Source organism: Brienomyrus brachyistius, chromosome 22 (assembly GCF_023856365.1).
Source record: "Brienomyrus brachyistius isolate T26 chromosome 22, BBRACH_0.4, whole genome shotgun sequence".
Taxonomy (NCBI): domain Eukaryota; kingdom Metazoa; phylum Chordata; class Actinopteri; order Osteoglossiformes; family Mormyridae; genus Brienomyrus; species Brienomyrus brachyistius.
This window is the reverse complement of record NC_064554.1, coordinates 16538189-16562930: the sequence shown is the minus strand read 5'-3', so window position 1 is coordinate 16562930 and position 24742 is coordinate 16538189. Positions and strand designations below refer to the sequence as shown.

Here is a 24742-nt window from a genome sequence, read left to right as displayed (position 1 = left end):
TGTTGCTTTCCTCAGCATGGGTTGGTGTGTGGAAATGTAGCCCTGTTATTTATGACAGAGCAGATTTCCACACCCAGGAATGATTCAAGAAAGCTTAACTCCGGGCCTGGAGTCAGACGTGGCGTTCCTTTAATTCATACCTGGGGTGTGTGGGAGGTGTCCCAATCACACAAAAGGGCTTGTCTATCACAGCTGACTTTTTAAAATGACATTTCCAAAGATTATTTTCCACACTGACCAATGGAAAAAAATATGATTTAAACTTGTGCATTATGTTTTTGTACAAAGGCATTAAAAAGTTGAAACAGTGTTTGATGCCAAAAGAATAATGGATTCAAGTCCAGCTGCACGTCTTATTATGCCAGAGGAGGCGATTTATTTAAACGAACGAAATGGCCTTCAGTATTTTTATCCAGTCGCACGTGTCATTTTGATCCCAGTCCCGAAAGAGCCGGATAAACTGGGCTAATAGTTGGTATCCCACTGGATGCCGCAACTTCCCAAGCACCCAGAGCGCCTCCCGTTTATATTTTACTTAAGTTTGGCTATTTTTAACGCTTTGTCAAGCAGGCTATGTCAGATTTAGGAAGCGACAAAGTCAGGCAGGGGGCAGAATTGTTCATTTATATTTATGGGTCTGGTGCGATGGGGGCCATGGAACTGTGACGGTGACCTGTGTCACACACTTCGCATCATGCTATGCATCATGCCGCACCGTTTCAGCGAACGAGGGAGGGGAGGCTGGTGTCGCAACAAAGGCGTATCTGTGTCCTCGGTGGCACAGGTCGCAATGCGCTCAGGTACGTAACGCGAGAAGGCGAACCACGTGACCGGAGGGGGGCGGGGCAAAGAAAGGTGGAGGTAAAGGGGGGGAAAAGCGCTTTCATAGTGACAGGTACGGGAAGGGGCGACGCGCAGCAGGTTCAACCTAGTTACCAACCTCCCTGGAAGCCCGATCGCGGATCGCGACTGGGACTTTTCTTAGTTGATCATAAGCCGAGTGTGCGGAGCCACTCTCATAGGTGAGGCGGAAGCGACCTGCTGCCTTTTCGGAAGGAATTTACCGAGTTTTCGCTTTGCGTCCCCGGGGACAAGTTTTCCATTTTCTCCGGGCCGGTAAGTTCGCTGTCAGCCGCCTTCAGTTAAATTTAAGCCATCTTTACCAGTGCCCGGAGGCTGGGGAGACCTTTCTCTCCTAGTATTACCAACACGTTACCAGTTCCAACTGGTGCCGCTGCACTGATACTGGGGAAAGCTGGTGAGGAGATCTTGCGAAAGTAATGCGGGGAATGTGGTAGGGTTTGCAAGACGTCGTTGTTGATAGTGGATGATCTGATCTCACTTACTGTCTTAGGGTATGTAGGTATTCGTCTGAGTATTGGTTTGCTCCTCTGGCCTTACCTGCGGCAGGTGGGACCGGAACTATTACATACCATGCACATTCCTTAGCGCAACTATCGCGACAACGACTTATTTTTTAATAATTTAACAGTAAATTGCAACACTCCAAGTATTTGGAGGGCACCCAATCCATCACAGCTACCGGGAGAATTACCGGCTGAAAGCTGTATCCCTAGGCCATGAAGAAAAATACTCAAGGGGAACCCTGCACCCCGGAGCTAAACGCATTTACTGGCGGATGTACTCTTTGTTCCATGTCCATTACTGGACCCTGCTGTTATTAACCTAATAGATGTAAAATGTATATTTGCTGGAACTAGAAGATTGAAGGAAACACATCATTGTGTCCACTTTCAGAAGTTACAAAAACTTTTTAAAAATAATAATATAAAAAAAAAACTGGTTTTGTAGAGAATTTATTCTATTACGCCAAACCAAGGCTGTAATCATAATATGTATTGGGGGAGGGGGGCATTATGAGCACATCTGAATATGTAGCCCCCAATATATGTTAGAATTACGGACTTGGCTGTTTTGATTAGAGGAATAAATTTATTCATTTAGTGTTTGGGTGTTTCAGCAAATGCTAACCATCCTAGCATCTCGCGCTCAGGAAGTCTGTATTCCATGCATGTGCTGAACAACTTGGCCAGCTGCCCCCAGCAGACCATCCATGACATAAAGGCATCTGACCTGAGATGACCCGAGTCCCACCTGCTTACCTATGAGGCCGCGATCCCAGAAGAAAATGGTGACTGCATTGCTGGTGCTGGTCCAGCTGCTGGTTCTGTGGAGTACAGTGATTCTGGGTAAGCTGGGCCGACCGCCTCCCTTGCACACCTTGCGTCCATGTCGTCTGCTCTTATGCCGGGAATGTCTTCAAAAAGGGAAAAAAGCCTCTTCTCGAACCGTATGTCTTATAAACTGAAACCCACTATAACTCGTGCAGTGACGATCTAGACAGTCGGAAAGAATTTGTACAGTAATCCTAATACAGAGATGTTATGAGTTGCTTTTGTACGAAGTATGTCCCTTCTAAAAACTGCTTACTTTACTTGGCTTCCTTTATCGTGGTGTACTTTTTCTCCTGTTCAAGTGACTGTTTGTTCAGGGGAATGATTAACTGTGCTCTTTAATGTTTGAAACAATCAAGGACGGTTTGAGACACGGGGAAAAAAAATGCAAGTAGTCATCGGGTCTGAGCAGGGGCAGGATGGTTGAACTTGGCTGGGGCGGGGGGGGGGGGGTTTATGAAAAGGATGTGATGGCATCATATGGGGCGTAGGTGTACTGTTTATGGGGCTCCACTGAAATAGTCACTTTGGGGGCTTTTCTACTGTAGTGACTGTTTGTGGCCAGTGGGGGGCCAGAAATGCATTGTTTGAGTGCTGGCAAACTTCGAAGAACATGGTTGGACCGTACTGTCTTTGGGCCCCAGACCGACTGGTGAGCGAAGAGACGGCGATGGCTTCTTTCAGTCCTAGTTGCATGTTCACCGTCCTGCCGAATGCAGCAGGCATTGATCTAAAGATCAGGACGTGGCGTGAGTCAGCTTTGATTCATACCGTGCCGTTTTGTCATGTTATTATACGACATAGCTGTATCTCAAATAAAAATATCTTTTGTCCGATACGTGCGGCCGGAATTATTGTAGAAGAACACGAGCTGACTGGGACTCGAAGCAAAATTAAGATTAGGTGGTCCAGTGTGAGGTTTTACGATATTATTAATCAGCTTGCGTAACCTTCTAAAGAGTTATTCATTTTAATAACTGCATTAGTGTAGTTATACAGTGGTGATCATTTATTGCTGGCTATGAAAGTCTTCCTGAAATAAAACGGAAGATTGTTCACGATTGTCTTATGTTGTTTTTTTTTTTGCACTTGCGTTGTGAGTATCACTGGATCCAGACGGTCCTTTTCTGGACTTTTGCACATCCCTCCTGGATGTGCTGGAACATGCTGTAAATAGCGTCATACCAGCTTCTTCACAGGCTCGCTTTTAGAGGTCCTGCGCTGCCCACAGTGACCCGAGTCCGTGTGATCTAGAAAGGAGGGCCGTCACCGCTGAGGGAGGCTCTGATCCGCGTGGCTGCTTGGTGTGTTAGGGCAGAGGTGAACTGCAGGCCTAACCGAGTTCTGATGGTGCCCCTTGATGTCCTCCACAGGCAACTCCACCATGGTAATGGAAACCACCAGCAAGTCCAGTTCGGTAAGGATAAAACGTACCAGTTACGGCACTTTAATACGCAGAGTGATTGTGACATGTCTGATCACCAGGGGTGTAGCTAGAAATTCTGCCCCCCCCCCCCGGTAAAATTTCACCTTGGGCCCTCGGTAGATTTTACCGACTGAGCCCCCGAGGTTAGATTTTAGGGGCCCCTTTATAGTGCTGAGTCCCCTGAGCATCTAGGGCAGGGGTGGCCACCCTTATCCGCCATCTTATCCGGTGTGTTTGCGGGTTTGCTAATTAGAGGACTGACTGGCTGAAAAGTCCTCAATCCTGGGTTTGAGCAGCTGACCTAAATGTTATCCCAAAAACCTGCATAGACACCGGCCATTTGAGGATAAGATTGGCCACCCCTGATCTAAGGTATCCATGTGCTTTCGGTGTCCCTGCTGACCAATGATGACCTTCAAGGCAGTTTTTGGGAGTCACAGTCAAAGGTGGTTATTATGTTGGGTTACACAGTAATGACCGTGCTCTGATTTCCCCCAAACTTTCGCTTTTGTTTCAGACGACCAACATCGCAGCCATCGTCGCGCCCAGCGTGGTCCTGGGCGTGCTGGCCATCATCGTCGTAGTGCTGGTGGTCTTCTTCTGCATAATCCGCAAGAAGCGGCAGACGGAGGGAACGTACCATCCCAGCGCCGAGGAGCAGACGGGGACCAGGAGTGTGCAGACGCCCGACGCACTCAAGCTGCCTAAGGAGGAACGGCTCATCTGAGCCACACCCCACACGTACTGCGTGATGATTGGATACCCAAATCAGACAATGTGATGCCACCGTGCTGGGAAGTCTAGAGGTGCCAGCGTTTATAATGAAACCCCCCCCCCCCCCCCCCCCCCAGCATCCTTGTACCCAAAATCCTGCTGCCTTATGAACCTGGACACACGGTTCCAGGAAATAACTAAGAGCTCTATGTCGCCGCCCTATTGGCCAGGATTCCAACTGCTGAGCCCAGATGAGGCAGGAGAGCCTGGAGGTAGGAAAATTAATGCTGGACAGCACACAGATCGACACAGGGTTAAACCCAAGTACTTGGTGACGGGGCGCTGAGTCGCTGTGTGTCAGACGGTTTTGTTCGGTTCTGTTGGCCATGTTCATCAGATTAGCCTTCGGCCTTCTTCGACACACAGCTTCAGTAGTATATCTTATATTCAGATAAATACACTACTGCTTTGTATTCGTGGTTAATTAAGAAATATATGATAGGCTATGCAAGCTTTGTCTCCCATTCCGAATCCTTTTTGTTTATGTGGATACCAGTTGCTGTTGTCCCAGAATAGGCCTCTTAACTTGGTTTTCCCAAGACTGCACACTGGTTGCCGTGGACGATCGGGTAGGTAATGTTTTACACTGGAAGGTGACGTGCCACCGAACATTTACGCCATTAGATGACGATCTGTTCAGTACTTGCCCCAACAAGTTAGACGTTGTCGACCTCCACGCTCAAACTACTATTTGTACTGGTGAGTATATAGACAGCATTCCCGTACAGGTAGCTATTTATATATTTCTGAAATGTCCCCTGATGTGGCACGATTAGTTCCTTAGGTCACAGTGTGAAGGTTTTAGTTTGGTCTAATGTCACAAGTTCTGGCGGTGAAAGAAAAACAAATAGGGTTTGGGTTTGGAAACAAATGAAGTCAAAATGAAACTGAATAAGCCAGTTTACAATTACTTCGACAATGATGTTACAACATATTTTGCTGATTTTTTTTTTTCTAATAATGATCTTTTGTTACACTGGAATTATTTTTTGTATCACTATAAGTTCATTGTGCACGTGTCGAGGAACTTCTCGTAAACTTCACCGAAGCCTTGCATTAACCCGGCCCCCACCCTTTAAATGCTGGACAGAGTTGATCGTTACTGGATGGGAGGTGTTTCAACCTGTTCTGTGAAGGACGGCTTGGTTTTGTCTTACCTGGGGTGAGGATAGGATACAAAAAAAAAACAGGGTGCAGAATGTATAACAAAACCTTAAATAAATGCTGCAAGTGATGGTCCCATTTGTCATCTCTCATCTGTGATTTTTTTTTAAAATTTTTTTTATTTTAAGATCTAGTCTTGTATATGCATGTATATTTTCCTGTATACATTTAAGGCCATACACCACCTCTCCCCTCCATATTTGTCTGATTTGGTTCAGGTCGCCATTCCATCTCGCTGCCTCAGATCCTCTTCCTCTCTTTGTCCCTTCCCACCGTCTTGCCACTATGGGGAGCAGGGATTTCTGCTGCTCTGCTCCCCGGCTCTGGAATTCGCTTCCTCCCGACATTACTAACATTACTTCTCTTCCTCTGTTTAAATCTAGACTCAAAACTCACTTGTTTAAAACTGCTTATTCCATATAACCATTTTTTGAATCTGTCTTCTTATTTTGGATTGTTTTTTAAGGATTATGTTAATTATCTCCTTTTATGTTTGTTTTATCATTTGTTGTGTACAGTGCCCTTGAGTGTCTTGAAAGGCGCTTTTAAATAAAATGTATTATTATTATTATTATTTTGAGATCTGGGTGCTGAAAGTCAGAACGACCAAACAGTGGACTGTGCTTTAGTTCCTTTGTATCGTCAGTAGTTAGCATCAGATAACAACGGTATGCTTTAGGGAGAAATAAGCATGAAGTCGCCTCTAAGACATTACTAGAAAACTAACGACGCTGTTTTTCTTTGACGAAATAGACCAGGGGTTGCCGAAGTCCTTCTTCCGGCGCGGCTGTATTTTTGCTGCGTGTTGTCGACGAGGAGATGTTTCTGGAACGTTCCCACACAAAATGACTTTTGTAGTTAGTTTAAAAAAAAAAATGTTGGATTTAGGATAATTCCTTTTTGGGGCTTCAGCCTATCCCTTGTATGTTTTTTTCGATGGAGTTTCATTATTTAGAAAAAGGAATTAGTGAAACGGGAAATAAGCAAAAGTAGCATGTTTCCATTACACGCGTTCGTTAGTAATGGAAGCAATGCTTGAAATGTGGAAGAACGGGTGCCAGTATTGCCCTTGTTATTTAGTGCCGGCAGACCGCGTTAGGTGCCAGGAGGCCCGTACTCAGGAACCGTTCTCAGTACTCTGAACAGAAAAACAATGCGGTATCGGTACTGCATAGCGGTGAATACCGGCCCACTCCAAGCGCTGGATATCGCCATAGGAAATAGAAGTCCTTTTGTTTGTTGTGCGTCTTTAGATCGCTGTAGCAGAGCTTGTATGACACCCCCCCCCCCTTACTGGTAGCAATAACACTGGGCATCATTGTAGCTCGACGCCTTATCTCCATAAAACGATACCAAACAAGCGCCACACAATTTCACAGCGTAGAAATGAATCGTTCCCGTTTACAACGTATACCTCCCTTTGTCAGAGATGAGGGGGGGAAATACTCGAAATTAAAAAGAACCAACCACAGGCTTTTGCGGCATTGAGTCCGAGCGCTGAGTGATAAGCTGTAATTGGCTTTGCAGAATGACCGGGATCCTTGCTGGGGCTGGTCTGGCACAATGACGACTTGTTTTAGGAGTGTATAGCCGCAGTCCTCATATTTTAGACAATCCTTTTTAATTTCTAACTGATCGATATCTTAAACGCCATTATTATTGACGGTGAGGATTAGGCATAGAAACACACAATCATTGTGATTTTTTCTCTCCCAATTTATACTTTATGACAGCTGGGACGACCTTTGGCTGAGATCAGATTTAAAAAAAATTAGCTGACACTGGAGTGAGAGCGTGTGTTTCCAATTTAAAATTTGCTAAACCCAGAAAGCAAGATTTTTAGATTTACATTTTCTTACAGCTGCGATGGGCTGCCCCCCCATCCTAGGTTGTTCCCTGCCTCGTGCCCATTGCGTCCGGGAAAGGCTCCGGACCCCCTGCGACCCAGTAGGATAAGCGGTTTGGGAAATGGATGGATGGATGGATTTTCTTACAGGAACAGTACACAACTACGCGCATTATCATGCAACTTTGACATCTTGGTCTATTTTTCGCAGCGCAGTTGCGCATAGCCATAAATCATGTAATCCTAGACCCCTACTGGATGGCGTTATAAAACATGCCATTAAGAGGTTTAACATAGCTAAGGAGATTTCTTCTCGGCATTTTTGTGGCCGGATTCTGGTATCACACTGCCATCTAGCGGATATTTATGGAACAAAGAGGCTGACTTTCTCAATACAATAATGATATATGCAGAGTAACACACAACTCAGAAATTCAATACATCTTTAATAAATTACAGGTGACATTTCACTGTGTCTTCCTTCCATTTTTATAGCTGAATGGTTTCACTGCTTATGTGTTATTTGTTGAAGTGCAGGGAAATGTAGGATTGACATTGAAGGGTGACTGAATTCATGCAGTAAACACAGAGAAAAACAGCATTTTCTGTGTCCCTTAAAGGTATAACACATATGCTTTAACTGTTGGGTTGGGGATCTAATTGTTGAACAGACGGGGGATTCTTTTCCGGAAATAGAGTTTAAGCGACTTCCTCTTCACCTTCCTCTTCGAACTCACCCTCCTCAGCTGTGGCATCCTGGTACTGCTGGTACTCGGACACCAGGTCGTTCATGTTGCTCTCCGCCTCGGTGAACTCCATCTCATCCATGCCCTCGCCAGTGTACCAGTGCAAGAAGGCCTTGCGACGGAACATGGCGGTGAACTGCTCGGAGATGCGCTTGAAGAGCTCCTGGATGGCCGTGCTGTTGCCGATAAAGGTGGCGGCCATCTTGAGGCCGCGGGGCGGGATGTCGCAGACGGCCGTCTTGACGTTGTTGGGGATCCATTCCACGAAGTAGCTGCTGTTCTTGTTCTGCACGTTCAGCATCTGCTCATCCACCTCCTTCATGGACATGCGGCCTCGGAAGACGGCGGCCACCGTCAGGTAGCGGCCGTGACGCGGGTCGCAGGCGGCCATCATGTTCTTGGCGTCGAACATCTGCTGGGTGAGCTCTGGGACGGACAGGGCGCGGTACTGCTGGCTCCCCCTGCTGGTGAGGGGAGCGAAGCCGGGCATGAAGAAGTGAAGGCGGGGGAAGGGAACCATGTTGACGGCCAGCTTGCGGAGGTCAGCATTGAGCTGGCCGGGGAAGCGCAGGCAGGTGGTGACGCCGCTCATGGTGGCCGACACCAGGTGATTGAGGTCGCCGTAGGTGGGCGTGGTCAGCTTCAGCGTGCGGAAGCAGATGTCATACAGAGCCTCGTTGTCGATGCAGTAGGTCTCGTCTGTGTTCTCCACTAGCTGGTGCACGGAGAGCGTGGCGTTGTAGGGCTCCACCACGGTGTCGGACACCTTGGGGGAGGGCACCACGCTGAAGGTGTTCATGATGCGGTCGGGGTACTCCTCGCGGATCTTGCTGATGAGCAGGGTGCCCATGCCCGAGCCGGTGCCCCCGCCCAGCGAGTGTGTCAGCTGGAAGCCCTGCAGGCAGTCGCAGCTCTCCGCCTCCTTCCTCACCACGTCCAGCACCGAATCCACCAGCTCCGCCCCCTCTGTGTAGTGCCCCTTGGCCCAGTTGTTGCCAGCTCCGCTTTGGCCTGCGTGTAAAACGACATGCAACATTTCACCCGACTAAAACCATCCGCAACCCTCACTTTACTAATTCATCTTCACATTAATCACTATAAATGGGGGTAAACCATATTATTATAAATCCTAGTGAAAAGGCAGCATTGGCTCAAACGGTCACATGACGACTATTCTGGGATCCCCACCCAGACGAGAACAACAGGGTGTCGCAGTGAACTAAGACTCTGCCAGGGCAACAGATGGTCCTTCCCACATCCACTCAATCGCGTCACAGTACAGGAAAATAACAGTGGAGTGTCAATACTACCTCAGGCGATATTTACACTTTTTCCAATGGCGAAGCATAACATGTACACAGAAATTCAAGCGTTTATCACAACATAAGACCGAATCCAATCGCAAAAATGGGGCCCAGGGCGCCGACAGGCATCTGGACGTATCACATATGGAGGGGAAAGGATGTCCACTCGCACTTACCAAACACATAGTTGTCGGGCCTAAAGATCTGTCCAAAGGGTCCGGATCGCACAGAGTCCATAGTGCCGGGCTCCAGGTCCACCAGGATGGCTCGAGGGACATACTTTCCTCCTGTATCAAAATGATAGCCGGAAAACAAACAAGCAAACAAACGAGTAAATAAATAATAGTAGTAGTAGTAAAGATATGGTTTGCAATGCAAATGGGAAGCTCACTTTCTGCTAATCTGTGGTTCTGTTCCTGTCTCCCGTCATCCACAGAGCTCTTTGCTGTTCACCATCATCAACCAGCTGTCCTCACTTACGAGGCAATACACTGCCTGCACTTGGATAATGTTAATTGCGCAATTGTGGTTAGCGTGTTTACGTTTGACTCCAGCATCAGTGGTACCCTCACCTGTGGCCTCGTTGTAGTACACGCTGATCCTCTCGAGCTGCAGCTCGCTGTCCCCGTGGTATGTTCCTGTGGGGTCGATGCCGTGTTCATCACTGATGACTTCCCAGAACTGCGTGGAGTCAGGGCAGGGAGAGAAAGAGAGAGGATGAGGGAAGAGGGGGATGGATGGAGTGAGGGAGGTAGGGAATGAGAGGGATATGGGGAGACGTACATCAAGGGATGGGGGATGGAGGACAAGAGTCTGGTCTTTAATGTCCTTCTTATTACACCTCGGCTTCTGTGAAATTTCACATAGTTACTATTACTGATATTTTATTTATTTGCTATGACACCATATATTTTCATTTTTTCCCCATTGCTACAAAGTGCATGTTTTCAATTAAAAAGTAAAGATTTTTGATGAAACACATTGCCATATTTCATTTAGTAACTGCGACGATCTGGAACAGGAAAATCCACCATTTATTGCATAAGGTTTCTGGAAAATTCTTGGTATGACGATAGACGTATCTGAAGCGACAGCAATGTTACGCACTCATGCGAATTAAATTAATGCGGGCATTTGCAAGCAGCGTGACACTACATCCCACAAAATTGTATATCGAGCGTTATTATTACGATCATATTACCTTCGCCCCGATTTGATTCCCGCATTGTCCAGCCTGGAGATGCACTATTTCGCGCATGTTGATGGCGGCAGAGGCAGCAGTCGGTCGCTTTCGCTTTGCACGCTCCTTCTCAGCTCACGGAGAGAGACTGCCGAGGACGGCGCTCGTACACCAAGTGATCCAGTGCTGCAGCGTGACGTCATCTCCATGGCAACCGGGCCTTGGGGATTAGATGCAGCGCGAGCCCCGCGCGATGAGTGACATAGTGGCTAGATATTGGCCAATTTGACAGCCGCGTGATCGGTGGTGCAAATACTTCCGTGCTGCAATTATCATATAAATATAAATAGAAATAATTTCAATAAGATTTAAATACATTAGCCCAAGCAATTACACTGTACTCATTCTGTTAACACGAAAATATGACAGCGAAGATTTTTTTCATAGAGGCAATGAAGGTATTTGCATAGTGCACAATGCTATAGTTTTTTGCATTATAATGTATTTTTACAAAAATCATAATCTATAGAAACGTTTACCAAAATACGAATAAAAGTATTGTTTTATTTTGCGATATTTTTTAAGGTCACTGGTTTTTCTTCAGGGTATGTTGCCGACATCTAGTGGGTAGTTGATGTCTTTTCCTTTCACTTTTTTTTTGTGTACCACGTTTTAATTTCTCTGCGTAGGTTTGCGCACCTAAATAAATTCACAGTTCCCCTAGCAGGAGCTGTCCAGCAAATTCAGCAGTCAGCCGACGGACGGAACAACACTGAAAATGTTACTCATTCATAAGCTACAGTACTTTAAATTGTGAATTTCCACTCGTGCATAGGCGTATAGGTATCATTAGATTTTCTTAAATTAAAAGATTGACGCGACGTTATATATCCTATCCTCTACTGCATATTAATTTTTAAACGCGTAGCTAAAACACGTTTTGAATATTTTGATCATTTTAATGCAAAATTCTGTCAACTCACTTTGCTGTCCTTGATGTAAGTAAAAACGAAGCGAAAAATTAGTTTTCTTTTTTAGTACTAGTATTTGTATTATTAAAATTAAAGGGTAATTATTCTGGAGTTTCTTCGCATTTCGGCTATTGTTTAAAATGCATCTAAGCAGCTAGCCGGCGACTTCTCACAATTTCAGAGGAACCCTGAGTAAAGTCGCATACAAAGGATAACGCGGCATAACTGTCACCCGTCCTTAAGGCGACATACTTATAAACAATTCCTAACGGGCGATCCAAATATGTGTGGGCCAATTAACCGTTTCAATAAGTAGGAAAATAAGGAAGACGACGATGTAATGGAACGAAGGAACTGACTTATTCTCACTGACAGGAGAAACTGCGCTTTGCCTACACCAGGTGGAGCCATTATCCCAGAGAAAGCCAGAGCATTCAATCTGGGAGCAGCATTCTTCATACATGCATGTCATCCCTGCAATTAACTTTTGTCTTGCACAACATAGCCTAAATCACAAAATAACATGTGTTATTGTTATAATATTTTTGTTAGATTTAATTTATATGATAGTTTGTTGTTCTTCCGTGATGACACTGCTGGGAGACAGTCTGGCAAAAATGCTGGTTAGCAGGATTGAATGAAACAAGTGAGTTTATTGCAATTATGAAACCATACTAAAGTGGTTTAAAGCTCATTTGCATACAGCAATATAAGCTGGTGATAAGTGCTGCCACGAAGGCCCAAGCTGACCCTGTTCGCATCCTACTGACTCAGGGTCAGCTAGGGTCCATTACCTGAGCTGCTTACATGCATGAGATTGGTAATCAGCTGCCAGAGACACAAAAGTTCACGTAAATCCAACCCCTCTGTGATTGTTCTGTCTCTCATTTACATGGTATATTTATAAAGTATGTTATGGTCATGAGGAAAAACTGCACAAAATTGCCGCGTCTTTGTCTATCTAGATCATCATGCACGCATTTTTAGAGAACATTATTTATAAACTCACAGTGATAAACATTCACGAAGATCTACATAATTAACCACTTACCAGACCTTCAGGATTCACAAAAACCACCAACGTATGCAGTACTATGCAAACGTTGTAGGTAATGAGCAGAAATGATGGTTAAATGATCTCGATCTTGATGGTGGAACAATGATCAAAGTGTGTCAGTCACTTCAAAACCTCCCTAAGGTCACCCTACTATTTACAGCAATCATCTGTTTCCCTGTACCCGACTCGATCACTAGCGTAGCATGTTTGACTAATCGATACCTCAAAAAGGGTTTTAACTAATTAAGCTGAATAATTAATTGAGCTGGTGGAGAAATTTAATTGACACACGGAATGGCTGGGGTGCCCCTAAAGAGAGGTGTGGGATCTGACGCGGTGTTCATCTAACCATCATCTAACCATCGTCTAACCATCGTCTAACCATCATCTAACCATCATCTAACCATCGTCTAACCATCATCTAACCATCGTCTAACCATCCAACACGGCATCAACAACTTTTTATGGAACAGAAGAAATTCTTATTTATTTTTTTATCGTTGCTGTTTATTTGCATATTTTCTGTTAGATTCCGTTTTTTTCTGAGCAAATATACTTATATACTATATAAATATATATAAATATATACTGCCCAGATAAACAGCTATAAACATTTTCTATGACTGCCTATGATTTTTACACAGTACTGTGTGTCTATTTTTCTTCCCATTTCCCTTTTTCATAAGACATTTAGACACCATATGCAAATACACACGAAAAAGTACATTTTTATTGTGCCTAAGTATGAAAAATGATAAAAGACAAACAAAGGCTGGCACTAATGCATGCTTATTCAGTTAAGATAGATGTAACAGGAAAATCGATTTTATTCACTTCAGATTTCCCGAATCCACAGCAGATACGGCACATTTGGCAGTCGGGTCAATTTTGGTTGCATCAAGAGCAAACATCTGTGTGTGTGTGGGGGGGGGGAATTACAGCTGGACTCTTAAAAAGTTAATATTAAAACCTATTTCCTTGGTTTAATTTGTGCAATTACTATTTCATTGCCTGTGACATATACAAACAATCATTTCAACATTATAAATTCAGTATTTGCCAAACATAGGGCAAAATAACTGTCCTTCGACGTGGTTTAAAAATATCAAAAGCATTAAAATAATAGCAATAATCAGGAAATTGTCAGAACATATCGGAGAAGAGTCCAGCATGAATATAGCCTTGTAGTAATTATGCTTTATGTTATGTTTGTTTTTTATAGAGACAATTCATGAGATCTGGGAGAAGATCTGAACTGGAGTTTTGAAGTTGACCCCCATCCTATGATGGGAGGGCAGCATCCATTTCGGCAAAACTTGTAGTAATTTTGTGGAGGTGCGTCTATGTGGGCGGAGCCTCGCCTTTCTTTTTTGGGGCGCAGCTCTGTCTGCAGGCGTCGCTGATGCAGGGCAGCTTCTCCAGGCGGGACAGGTAGATGAGAGGTTGCATGCTGCTGCTGATGTTAACGAATGCGAAGCCGACCGGCTGCACATAGCAGCGGAAAACGTCGGGGTTGTAGCTATCCTGGAAGGGAAACAGGGCCACGGGAGGCAGGTAGTTGAAGATGATTATGGCCAGGATGGAGAGCACCATCTTGAAGGCTTTCTTCTTCATCGGGTGCATCTCGTCACGGCCCGCCCTTGAGCGTTGTAGTGCCCAGAGGATGGAGAGGTTGCACAGCACCATGAGGGTGAATACGGTCAGGATCTCTCCTGTGAAGATTCTCTCAAAGTGGGGAACCCTGTCCGTGGTCTTGGCGGTGGCATAGGTGAAGGTGAGCAGCAAGACCAGCCCAGAGCAGGACAATCGGTATTTATGGGATTTCAGGCGGCTAAAGGTGATGGGGAAGAGCACAGCCAGAAAGCGGTCCATGCAGATGCAGGAGAGGAGGAGGGGGCCACTGGTGTCTTTGATCCCGTAGGCGAACTTGATGGCCCTCCAGCCTTGTACACTTTGCCAGTAGTATAAGTTCAGGAAGGAGATGGGCACCATGACACCAAAGTAGGCATCCATGAAAGCCAGGGGGAAGATGAACATGTCCGAGGTAGAGGGCTCCCGTCGGTTCCTGTAGATGGTCACCATGACTAGGATGTTGGCAGGCAAGCCCAGAAAGACGTTGAAGACCTGCACGCACAGGTCAAACAGAATTGCGGCGAACATCTCTTCGCAGCCATCAAAGACGCTGATGGGCTTCGCCGTCGTGTTGCCTATGCCGTTCATCGTGCTGTTGGCGGGGGGCAGTGTAGCGTTGACGAGAACATTGTAGGTGTCATTGACAACAAGTTGTCCATTCATAGCTCACTCCTGCAATCCGAAAAGATATTCAGGTTCTGACACCAAGAAGTGCAATCAAGAATCGTTGATAGACCAATGCATCCCAGAATAGGTATTAGTACTATAGGTACTAGTGTCCCACAATTGGATGTCCTGAATTCTTTAGTCGTGGTCACTTCTTAAAACATCTGTCAGCTTTAATGCAGTATCATTTGTGCTTTTCTCAACTATACATTTTCAGTTACTAGCTTGGGGTGTTGTAACCTAAAGGTCATTCAGAGACTACATTTTAAACATGCTAATGCACAAAACAAGCATCCAAAACTGTTAAAATTACAGCTCTTGCAGACTGTTTGTATTTCCACGACTTTATTGCTTTGGGCAAGCATCTCGGGTAGCTCAGTACGCCTGATTAAACATCAGGGCTTTTGACAAATTGCAAAGAATATTGCACTCTCACACAAATAAAAAATCAAGTCCCAGAAACAAAATCTTAAAGCTCACTGGATTGTACAATGCACTGCATTGGGTTACTGCGGCCCTTGTTTACCAACTGATGGCGACAAACTAGTTGCAGACAGGGACTGGGGCAGGTGCTACTTGGCAGTGTTTGTACAGCAGAATGAGGCTCTGACGGTTTTCTTATTATCCCCTAAGGGACTCACCCCACCATGTAACAAAAGCCCTATGAGTTTTCTGCCTCTTTACAAACATGCCTCCTGATACCCCTGGGAAAGAGGGACCTGATTGGGGAATGGCCCCCCCTCTCCGCTCGCCGCAATAAAAGGCGAGCGATCTTCGTGCTGGAGAAGACACCTGTACTGAGCTTTCCGCTCACCCTGCACTGACTGTGGCTTGTAGTTTTCTTCAATCCGTTTTCTTGAAATCTAGAGAAATGTACCTAATTTTTCCTTGACTGCCTTGGTTCGAACTTGCTAAACAGAACATTTGTAAATGCCAAAAGTGTGAGCTGTAATGTTGCGTCAGTGACGTTCATGATTTGAAGACTGGTGCAAGTAAATGAGTAATGAGACTGATGGTTATATACCTGAGGCTGCTAATATAAGTAAGTCTTTTGGCCCCTCCCCCATCCTGAAGCACCGCCCCCTCCGTGACTGGAGTGTGTGGCTTCCCTCTGGTTCCCTTTGCTACAGCGCTGTGATTTAAGAACCTCCAAGAGGATCCACCTCTGGTCCTTCATCTACCCCACAGCAGCACTGGCCTGGACCCCAGGGAGCGCTGGATCCTTCCGGGGGAACAGTGCTGTTTGTCACAATGTCCCTTAGGAACAGCTGTCCAGATTTTTTTCATGTACATAAGTAACAAACAAAAATGATGCATGTGAAGACATAATTAGGTCTGTGTATGTGTCTCTTGTTGTGCCAGAAACTGGTTTAATATGTTACTTCATGAAAATTATTTTGCAAAGGTAATTTATTGCCACAACAGTTTGAATAACTTGTGAACAAATATTGGATTTTCCTTGTCCCCAAATACATATTCTGTAGAGGACAATAAGACAATGAGACAATGTCTCATTAATCGGAGAATAAAACTAGATCAAGGACTATGTGTTTTATGTTATTTTGATATAAATAACAGCATAAATATTACATTTACAATCATTATAACCATCATGTGCAAACAGAACTCAGTTATATCAATGTATACAATGTATTTCCAGCTTCTAGTATGATTTACCCATAATCTTCCCCACACCAAAGGTAGACCCTTTCATCATATAGGTCTTTTAAAAATTAATTTGTTTTTTTGGTCACTTCACCCTTAGTTGCCGTTTCCTTTAGTCCTATGCTGACATTTTGTCGAGTGACTATTCCATTTCGCTTAGAATCAGACAATAATCAGTGCAAAAGCTCTCCAGACATAATTCTACAGGTGAAACACAACATGTAGCCGAACAAAACACGACGCAAAGCATTCCGTAATCCTCAGCTTGTCCCCACAGGGCCAAAGGGCAGCCTTACCTCTGTCCGGGACTATAGATCGAGTGACTTTCTCCACGGTCTCGCGAGTGGGAAGTCGGAGAAGGCGCAACTTCTTTTATGAAAGGGAGGATCCACCTGAATGGTTCTGGGCCAGGTTCCTGTGGGATCGCACCTGTGGCGGTGTTTTTCGAAGAAGAACCCGTGCAAGAGGACTCCGAAGACGCCGTGATTCTGTGGGGAACGAGCTCAGAGGCATGGACAGCAGTGGCGGCTTACTTTCATGACAACATGGAAATTCAAATTCAAATTTTTATTTGTCGCATGTATGATCATACATACTACAACCTGCAGTGAAATGCTTGTTGCAATGCTCCGAGGAAAAAACGGGTAAAAAACAATTTAAAACAATATAAAAAAAGATAGAAAGAGATTAGATATAGTACTATCTATACTATATACAGGGATATAAAAAGAAATATGTGCTATATTTTGTAGATATTTTGCACAATAGAATAATATTGAAAATTGAGTTTACAGAACTATGAGATAGCATAGATGTATGGAGCGTACAATATAATATAGCCAAAAGTGTTATGCATTGGGGGGAAAAGATCGAAGGGTTGATGATGTCACTCCATCACGGTCACTCTCTCGCATCCTGGGTATTGTCCTGGTTTGCGCACTGAATAGCTTGAGGGAAGAAGCTTCTCCTCATTCTCTCTGTGTTGACCTTTAGGGAATGAAATGGCTTCCCTGACCTCATCAGGGAGAAGAGTCCATTGTTAGGGTGTGAAATGGATGCCCAGGTACCGGAAACTGTCCACTCTCTCCACTGGGGTCCCGTTGATGAAGAGGGGATTGTAGTTCCTCACCTGCTTTGTGCGGTAGTGTCTGAAGAGCATGAGGACCTTCAAGAAACTATACAATTCCAGCAGATCATGTCTAGAAATTCTATTCATATTTTGCTGGAGTCCAATACATCCAATGAAATCAGAGATCTTGTTTACTATCTCAAAAAATACTTCATTATGTTTATAGCTACCATATATAATGACAGGGCAGATGCAACAGAACCACTACTCAGCATGCCTGTGGATCTATATGGGTCCACACAAGAGTTCTAAAGAAGATCAATTACAAGGTGGGCAATCTTATCCAGAAAGGGCCAGTGTGTATGCAGGTGTCTGGGATAAGCTTTTGGTCAGCTGTTCAAACCCAGGTGTGAGGACTCTTAAGACAATCAGTCCTCTAATTAGTGACCTAATTAGGGAGTCGCAGCAGAAACCTGCACACGAGGGTGAAAGCGAGTGTGGGGAAGAACAAAGGGGGCTTTATTTGGAGAAACTCAAACTAGAGAAGGCCAAACCCAACAGACCACATGGGGTCAAAATGGGGATACGAGGATCAGACAGAAAGGAAAGCACAGGCCATAATCTTTTTGTAAACGGGCATTATCTGTGATATTATTGAGCAGGTTGACCCCCCCCTCCCTGAATCTACCCTTATGCCTCCATAGCCGGCTGAGAAGAAACCACTGGTGGTCCAAAAGGCCCTCAAACGGACCGAACCAAAAAATCAAACGCTTAGACTTTGACTTACTCAGCTTATTCAACAGACAGTAAAGCCCAGTAAATGTTTGCCTTATATCCAAGTGTCCATAATTACCTCCAAGCCATATTAACACTGAATCACAAGTTAATAATGTGCGTGCAAAACACTGCTGCCCACGGCAACTGTTGATCTGTATATGGCCACGCCCATTCGCATTTTGAATAGGACACGTGACCACTCTTGTGACCATGAGCACGAAGTTCATGCAAGCTTCTCCACAAAATTGTTAAACAAATAGTAAAATATTGAGTTGTAACTATCAAGCAGCTGGCAGATAACAGGCACCTTCTGTGTACTGTGAACCTCGTTGTGTTGCCATTCCGCCCCTGCCCCACATCCTTCAGCTTAGTATAAAGCGCCAGACAAATCCCCAGAGACCATCTGACACCCCAACTGACTCATTTACCTGTTTATAGTCGAACAACCCCGGTCTCCAGGTGTAGCTCGGGAACTCCCGTAACGATCGACAGACAAAGTGTGCAAGATACTCACAGAACAAAGCAAATTGGCCAGCAAATTGGGTTTTAAAGTCACGTCTGAAGCCGCGGGGAATGTGGTTGGCCGAGTTCGTGAAGTTTATGGGGCGCCTTTGTACCCAATGTTCTCTTACAAGGTCACGCGCACACAAAAAAACTTTTTTTTCTATATAATTACCTTAAATACAACGAAAAAGGAGAAAAACCTCGTCATGATGTCATTGACGGACTTGTAATGTCCATTGATAACCAGTGAGGGCACCATTGACCTATTGGAGTCCTAAACACTGAAACAGCTGAGAGAAGGGCTGTAGATTTCAAAAAGTATGCTAAACGAGTGCCTGCTCATATACAAATAATGCACACTTGCAAGAAATGGTGTTTTTCTCCCATATGTGAGTACATATATTCCACCGAGGAGCTACAAAAAAAGTCAACATGGACGACGGCTCAAGCTGGTGTCATAGCATTGAGCACTGTGCTTAACCCGAGTCTCTCCAGTAAACTGTTCGACTGTGAAATGAACATACATTATACAATTAAACACATGAAATGAAGCAAAGCTAGAACCAAAACAAATCTACTTTTTAATGTTGGTCATTAGTCACATTAAAGCCCCTCCTCAGCGTACAATGGGGTTACGTTCCGATACACGGATATCGTAAGGTGAAAATACTGTATGGTGAAAATACATTTTAATACAATATACCTAACCTAACAAACATCACAGCCTAGCCTAGCTTAAACATGCTTAGAACACTTACATTAGCCTACAGTTGGGCAATATCATTAACACAAAGGCTATTTTATAATAATGTGCTGAATATCTCATGTAATTTATTGAATAATGTACTGAAAGTGAAAAACATTTTCCCATCGTAAAGTTGAAATATTGTAGCATGGACCATCGTAACCCTGGGAGCGTCTGTATTTAAATTTCTAATTAATAGCATGGATGTTTCATAAAAACGTGCACGTATTCCATGATTATATGACCGCGAACGGAGCTGCCATATTTTTCTCCCGCCTGTCTTTTAGATTGGACTCGTTCCCACAAGCTGTTCACACCCTTCGCTCACTGACACACACACGGCTTCCTATGTTCCCACCTTTTTTCCCTGGCTGCCCTTAACGATTTGTTCACTGCTTGCCATCGGGGACCACCTGCGGCATGTTTTTCTGCATGCAGATAAAGGGCACGATTTCCTATTTCCTTTCAGTTAATGGTTAGGGTGGTGGTGGGGGGGCAAATCCCTCTTTCCAGAAGCATTTTCCGTGTGGCCACTCAGTGTCACTGCGCCTCATTCGGCGCCACTAATGGGTCCTAACCCAGAGAAATGATGCTCTCTATGTTCAGTGTCCCCACGGGCAAACTAGTTTCTGTCACATGTACGCTGTCATTGCTATATTCAAACTCACAATAGAAACACACACACGCACGCACAAACACACACTGCCCCCTGCAGGATGGAGACAGCATCACCCCACTGCTGGACGGCAGAATCTCACAACGGTGCACGCGTGCCTCTCTGTGCATAAACGTCTGACCACATGTCACTGTAAAATTTCATTAATAACGTCGCACCATAAACAAAGGAAGTAAAAATAATGTCCCCATCTTCCATGTTTATGTTTGCGATGGTGCATTGTGACGCAAAGCTTCTTTGACCTCCCGGCTTAACTTTGGTGGTCCTGTCCGAGGGGGTGGGTCTTTGGCCTCCGTGGGTGTGGGACCCATTGTCCTGTGTGAATTATAGCCCTTTTGAACAGTGGTTCTCAAATTTTTTTGCACCGCGACCCAATTTTTACCATGCCAGCTCAGTCGCAACGCTATATCAATCATAGCTCTAAATTAACTCTATGATCAAACGCGCAGTGCACTCTACAGTTTATGCCAATCAATGCCTATCGCACAGATCTGATTGGACGTGCTAGTGAATTTTAAATAAAGTATCTGTGGATTGGCATATTTGATTGGTTGAGTGTTCACTTGTTTTGAGCTAAGCATTTTCAGACCCAAGACTTGTTTATATAGATTAATTCTAGGATTGGGGCTGGGAAATCTGATCATGGATAGTAAGTATATATAAGTATATATAGTAGCTAATAGCATGTAGTTTCCTCAAATACTGCACCCTCAGTATTTCCAGTTTAGCTGAGAGACCAGCAGTATGTGTCTGCGTGTGGCAGAGCATGAATAAGCGAATGTGTGGATCCATCCATCTTCCAAAGATGCTGATGCAGTACTGGAACACTGGAGTCCTGGGATCTTAGAGTTCAAGGCAGAGGACACCCTGCACAGTCCATCCCAGAGCACTATGGGCAGTTTAGGAACAATTTTTGGACTGTGAGAGAAAACCAACATAAACAGATGTGAGCCTACAAACTTCACACACGCACAGAACCCAGCGTCAGGAATCGAACCAACAGCTCCAGTGATGGAAGGATGTAGTGCTACTAAATAGGACACCATGACACCAGCACAAGCTCAGGTCGTGGCAGCCAAAGCGTGTGGAACTACCACCAGTCAGCCAAGCGATCAATTTAAATAATGATTATGCTGATATGACAACTTCATTTTGTTGGAGCACTGAGCTTGTTAGTGGCTCAGAGAGCCGCTGATTAATTAGTTGCCTACTGTTTTGCACACATCGGATATGTGTTCAGAACGTTTCCTGCCAGGTGGTTCCAAACACGTGCTGTTTGTTTCAGGCCTTCACTGAGATCCTGGCATGGAGAATGAAATGGGAGGGCCTGTGTGGCAGTTTTCATTTACAGGAGGACACCAACGCCAGGACAGAAACCGCGCAATGAGACGCGACAGGCATCCCACCGCTATGGCCCCGCCTCTGTGACCCCACAATTCCAGCCAATCACACGCCATTGATCCACCACAGTGTGAAGTGAGCAGGGCTGGTGAGGCCTTCCTTTCAGTGCCAACATGCCTCAGACATGGGAGGTAAATGGAATAATAATAATAATTAAAAAATGGCACTTCTGAAGCTGCATTTAAAGTGAACTTTTCAGCGTTGTTAATTTCCCTCTCCTTGAAAACACGAAGCAGGCAGTAAGATTTCTATTCACACCTTTCTCCTGTTTTAAGACACAGAATTCTCCTTCTCACAATTATCTTCGTAGTTCATGAGATGAGGGGGGCCACCTGGATGTTCCACAAGGGGGCAGTACAGTTTTTTTTAACAGTAGTTTCTGGGGACACTGAGTCCAAGGGCACCACTATTTTTTCGGTATGGGGGGGGGAGGGGGGGCACAAGGACAGATCCATTAAACGACTGAGTGAAATCCGTCCTCTTGCTCCTGTATGCCCTCGCATGCACAGTACTGTGTGAAAGTCTTAGGCAGTCTAAGAAAATGATATTGCGCAAAACTATCATATTACGTCTGTGTGACAGCTTAGCCATTTCAAACCTTTCCTAAAATCAACAAGTATTTGCAACAACCATCTAATACATCCATTTCTTTTTTTGACTTGCCCACTAGCACACCTCGCTTGGGTAATCAGTACCTCACTGACTTTGAAAAACCTATTTATTAGGCTCAAATTAATTATTTAATAAGCTGGCTGTGAAATGTAACACATACATGGGGTGCCTCTAAGAACAGAAGCGGTGAGCATCTACCCACCCAACAAGATATCAGTAACGTTTTGGAAAATAGAAGTAATCTCTGTTAGTTTTTATTCTGTTATTCTTAATTCGCATATATTCTAATGTGAAAATGTGTTTTTCTTCCGAACAAATATACACTTACTACCCAGATTTGGATAGCTCACTAGGACTTTTAGGCAAATCAAATGAATGTTGATCGTAAAGATCCACTCATGTGTATGCAGCTAAAAATATATTTTTTCCCCTCAGCCATTGGTTAGACGAGAACCGAATTCTCTAAACAAGTTTATTCATATTTTTAAAAACAAAATTTTGGAAAATAATGAGAAACAGAGCATCCCAGCAGCTGCTGAGCAGGGGGCCCCTGTCCCCTCTAACACAAACACGCATCCTTTCAATCCTGCTTCTGCTTCCTGCATCTTTAACTGTCTGCATGGCTCCTGTGGTAATGCGATGTTGCAGTGAGACAGCCAAACCTCACCGCACCGAAGCAGCGATGGCTCGCAGGATACTGAGGTACTTAACAAATCAAGGTAATGAATTATTTGAGCTGGTGGAGAAATTTAATAAATACATAAAATGGCCCTAGACAGAGGTTTGGGAATTAATTTGGCTATCCAACAAGATATCAGTAACCTTTTGGAAAACATAAAATACTTGCTTATTTTTTATTGTGTTACTCTTAATTTGCATACATTATAGAGTTAAATTGTGCTTTTTTTTCTGAGCAAACATGCCATTATTGTCAAGATATATAGCCCTAAACATTTTCTTTTACTGCTTCTGTTTTTGCCCAGTACTGTATCTGCAACTGGGGAGTATTTTGCATAATTACAGCCATTAATTTTAGAAAACATATGTTCCGAAAGCAAACTGCACCTCATCACTCTCCCACTCTTTCTGCAACAGCGTTACTGTCTGATGTTTGCTTTTTTTGCCTTCTTGGAATTCTCCCATGTCGTACAAACACATCATGCTTATGAAAACAGTGATATATCAGGAAAATGCCTGCCTCACAGACCAACTGATCAATCATTTGGTATGGTATGAACACCCGAAAAGGGACAAATGGAATGTACGAGGAACGACAGCATGAGGAAAGATTTCGGAAAGATGGAGACAAATAAAATGAAGAAGGTGACGAGAGACAGAATTGATGCAACAGAGCTTCTCTTCTGTTCCTCATTTGGCTCAGAAATGATGGGATTGCCCGCAACCCTGACCAGGATAAGCGGTTGGAAGATGGATGACTGAATGTGTGGATGGATGATGATTAAAGTCTGGCCCAGGAAAGGGGTGACGTTGGAGAACACAGCAGAGAATATATCCCAAGATTTCTGGGACACTCCCTGATGATGCAAATCCTGGGTGTGGAATTTTGGGAAGGTTCGGAAAAAGGCTCCTTGTGTAATATCCTGTATCGGAATAACTGAACCCCATTACTCTTCAGGATTATGCTGTCAGTTACAGCGTATACCACTCTGTGCTTGGGAGGGGCTTAGCAACATGGAGATCAGCTATCCACAGAATTCCTGATCTCCGTCTATAGACTAGCATGTCGCTTTCAGTCATGATGGATATTCAGTAGGGAAGAACCATATTTGTGGATGGTAGCCAATAAAGGAAAGTGAGGCTCACATTAAGATGGAATGGTTTGGAATGGGATTATGCTTTAGTGGCACTGGGATTAACGTTTCATACACATCACACCACAGAATATTCACACCGCAGAATGCAGAAGCTTGGGTACCATGCTTGCCCCAGGATGATTGTGTTCTTGTGCTGTTTGACCGCAGTATCATCCACGTCTCGACACACATCTCAGATTTGTGGACGATGGTGCATTTCTGAGGGGAATTTGACTTGCGTTTCCTCACAATCTCAAGAATACGATATATTACAGTACAAGCTGGATGCGGCCATATTGTACACATGCGGATGCGGTGCTTGACTATTTATTTTTTGCCATTGTTGCGCAAGAGCAGATAATAATTTGCAGAAACATGACAGCGGAAAGGAAAATACCGTTTTTGGACCCGCTGAGCTCCCTTATGGCCGGATTCAAAAAGCAGGAGGCATCCCGAAGGCTGAAATGGCGCCCCCTTGGTGTGAGGACTGGGAGTGAGAAGTTCTAAAAAAACACCAG

At 44.5% G+C, this 24742-nt stretch overlaps 3 protein-coding genes across 8 annotated transcripts; 1 reads left to right on the top strand and 2 right to left on the bottom strand.

Moving 5' to 3' along the window:
- Positions 1 to 863: 863 nt before the first annotated feature.
- Positions 864 to 5637, top strand: crb3a (crumbs homolog 3a). Of its 2 annotated transcripts, none has more exons than XM_048990774.1 (4): positions 864 to 1116; positions 2015 to 2210; positions 3569 to 3612; positions 4139 to 5637. In XM_048990774.1, exons 2-4 carry the CDS (start codon positions 2126 to 2128, stop codon positions 4346 to 4348), a joined length of 339 nt encoding a protein of 112 aa, XP_048846731.1. In that variant the 5' UTR covers positions 864 to 1116; positions 2015 to 2125; the 3' UTR covers positions 4349 to 5637. The 2 variants fall into 2 exon arrangements, with proteins under 2 accessions (XP_048846731.1, XP_048846730.1); XM_048990773.1 differs by having other exon boundaries at positions 865 to 1116; positions 2055 to 2210.
- A 2194-nt stretch (positions 5638 to 7831) lies between these two features.
- Positions 7832 to 10811, bottom strand: tubb4bl (tubulin, beta 4B class IVb-like). The gene is made up of 4 exons (XM_048990686.1): positions 10657 to 10811; positions 10028 to 10136; positions 9632 to 9742; positions 7832 to 9162 (listed from the first exon to the last, which is right to left on the bottom strand). The coding sequence occupies exons 1-4, from the start codon at positions 10711 to 10713 to the stop codon at positions 8105 to 8107; spliced, it is 1335 nt and encodes a 444-aa protein (XP_048846643.1). The 5' UTR covers positions 10714 to 10811; the 3' UTR covers positions 7832 to 8104.
- Positions 10812 to 13371: 2560 nt separating this feature from the next.
- LOC125717599 (G-protein coupled receptor 4-like) lies at positions 13372 to 20260 on the bottom strand. Of its 5 annotated transcripts, none has more exons than XM_048990732.1 (4): positions 20080 to 20260; positions 17694 to 17791; positions 16923 to 17114; positions 13372 to 14967 (listed from the first exon to the last, which is right to left on the bottom strand). In XM_048990732.1, the coding sequence occupies exon 4, from the start codon at positions 14956 to 14958 to the stop codon at positions 14005 to 14007; it is 954 nt and encodes a 317-aa protein (XP_048846689.1). In that variant the 5' UTR covers positions 14959 to 14967; positions 16923 to 17114; positions 17694 to 17791; positions 20080 to 20260; the 3' UTR covers positions 13372 to 14004. The 5 variants fall into 5 exon arrangements, with proteins under 5 accessions (XP_048846689.1, XP_048846690.1, XP_048846688.1 ...); XM_048990733.1 differs by having other exon boundaries at positions 16923 to 17641; positions 17756 to 17791; XM_048990731.1 differs by lacking the exon at positions 20080 to 20260 and adding an exon at positions 19149 to 20070 and having other exon boundaries at positions 16923 to 17791.
- Positions 20261 to 24742: the final 4482 nt, after the last annotated feature.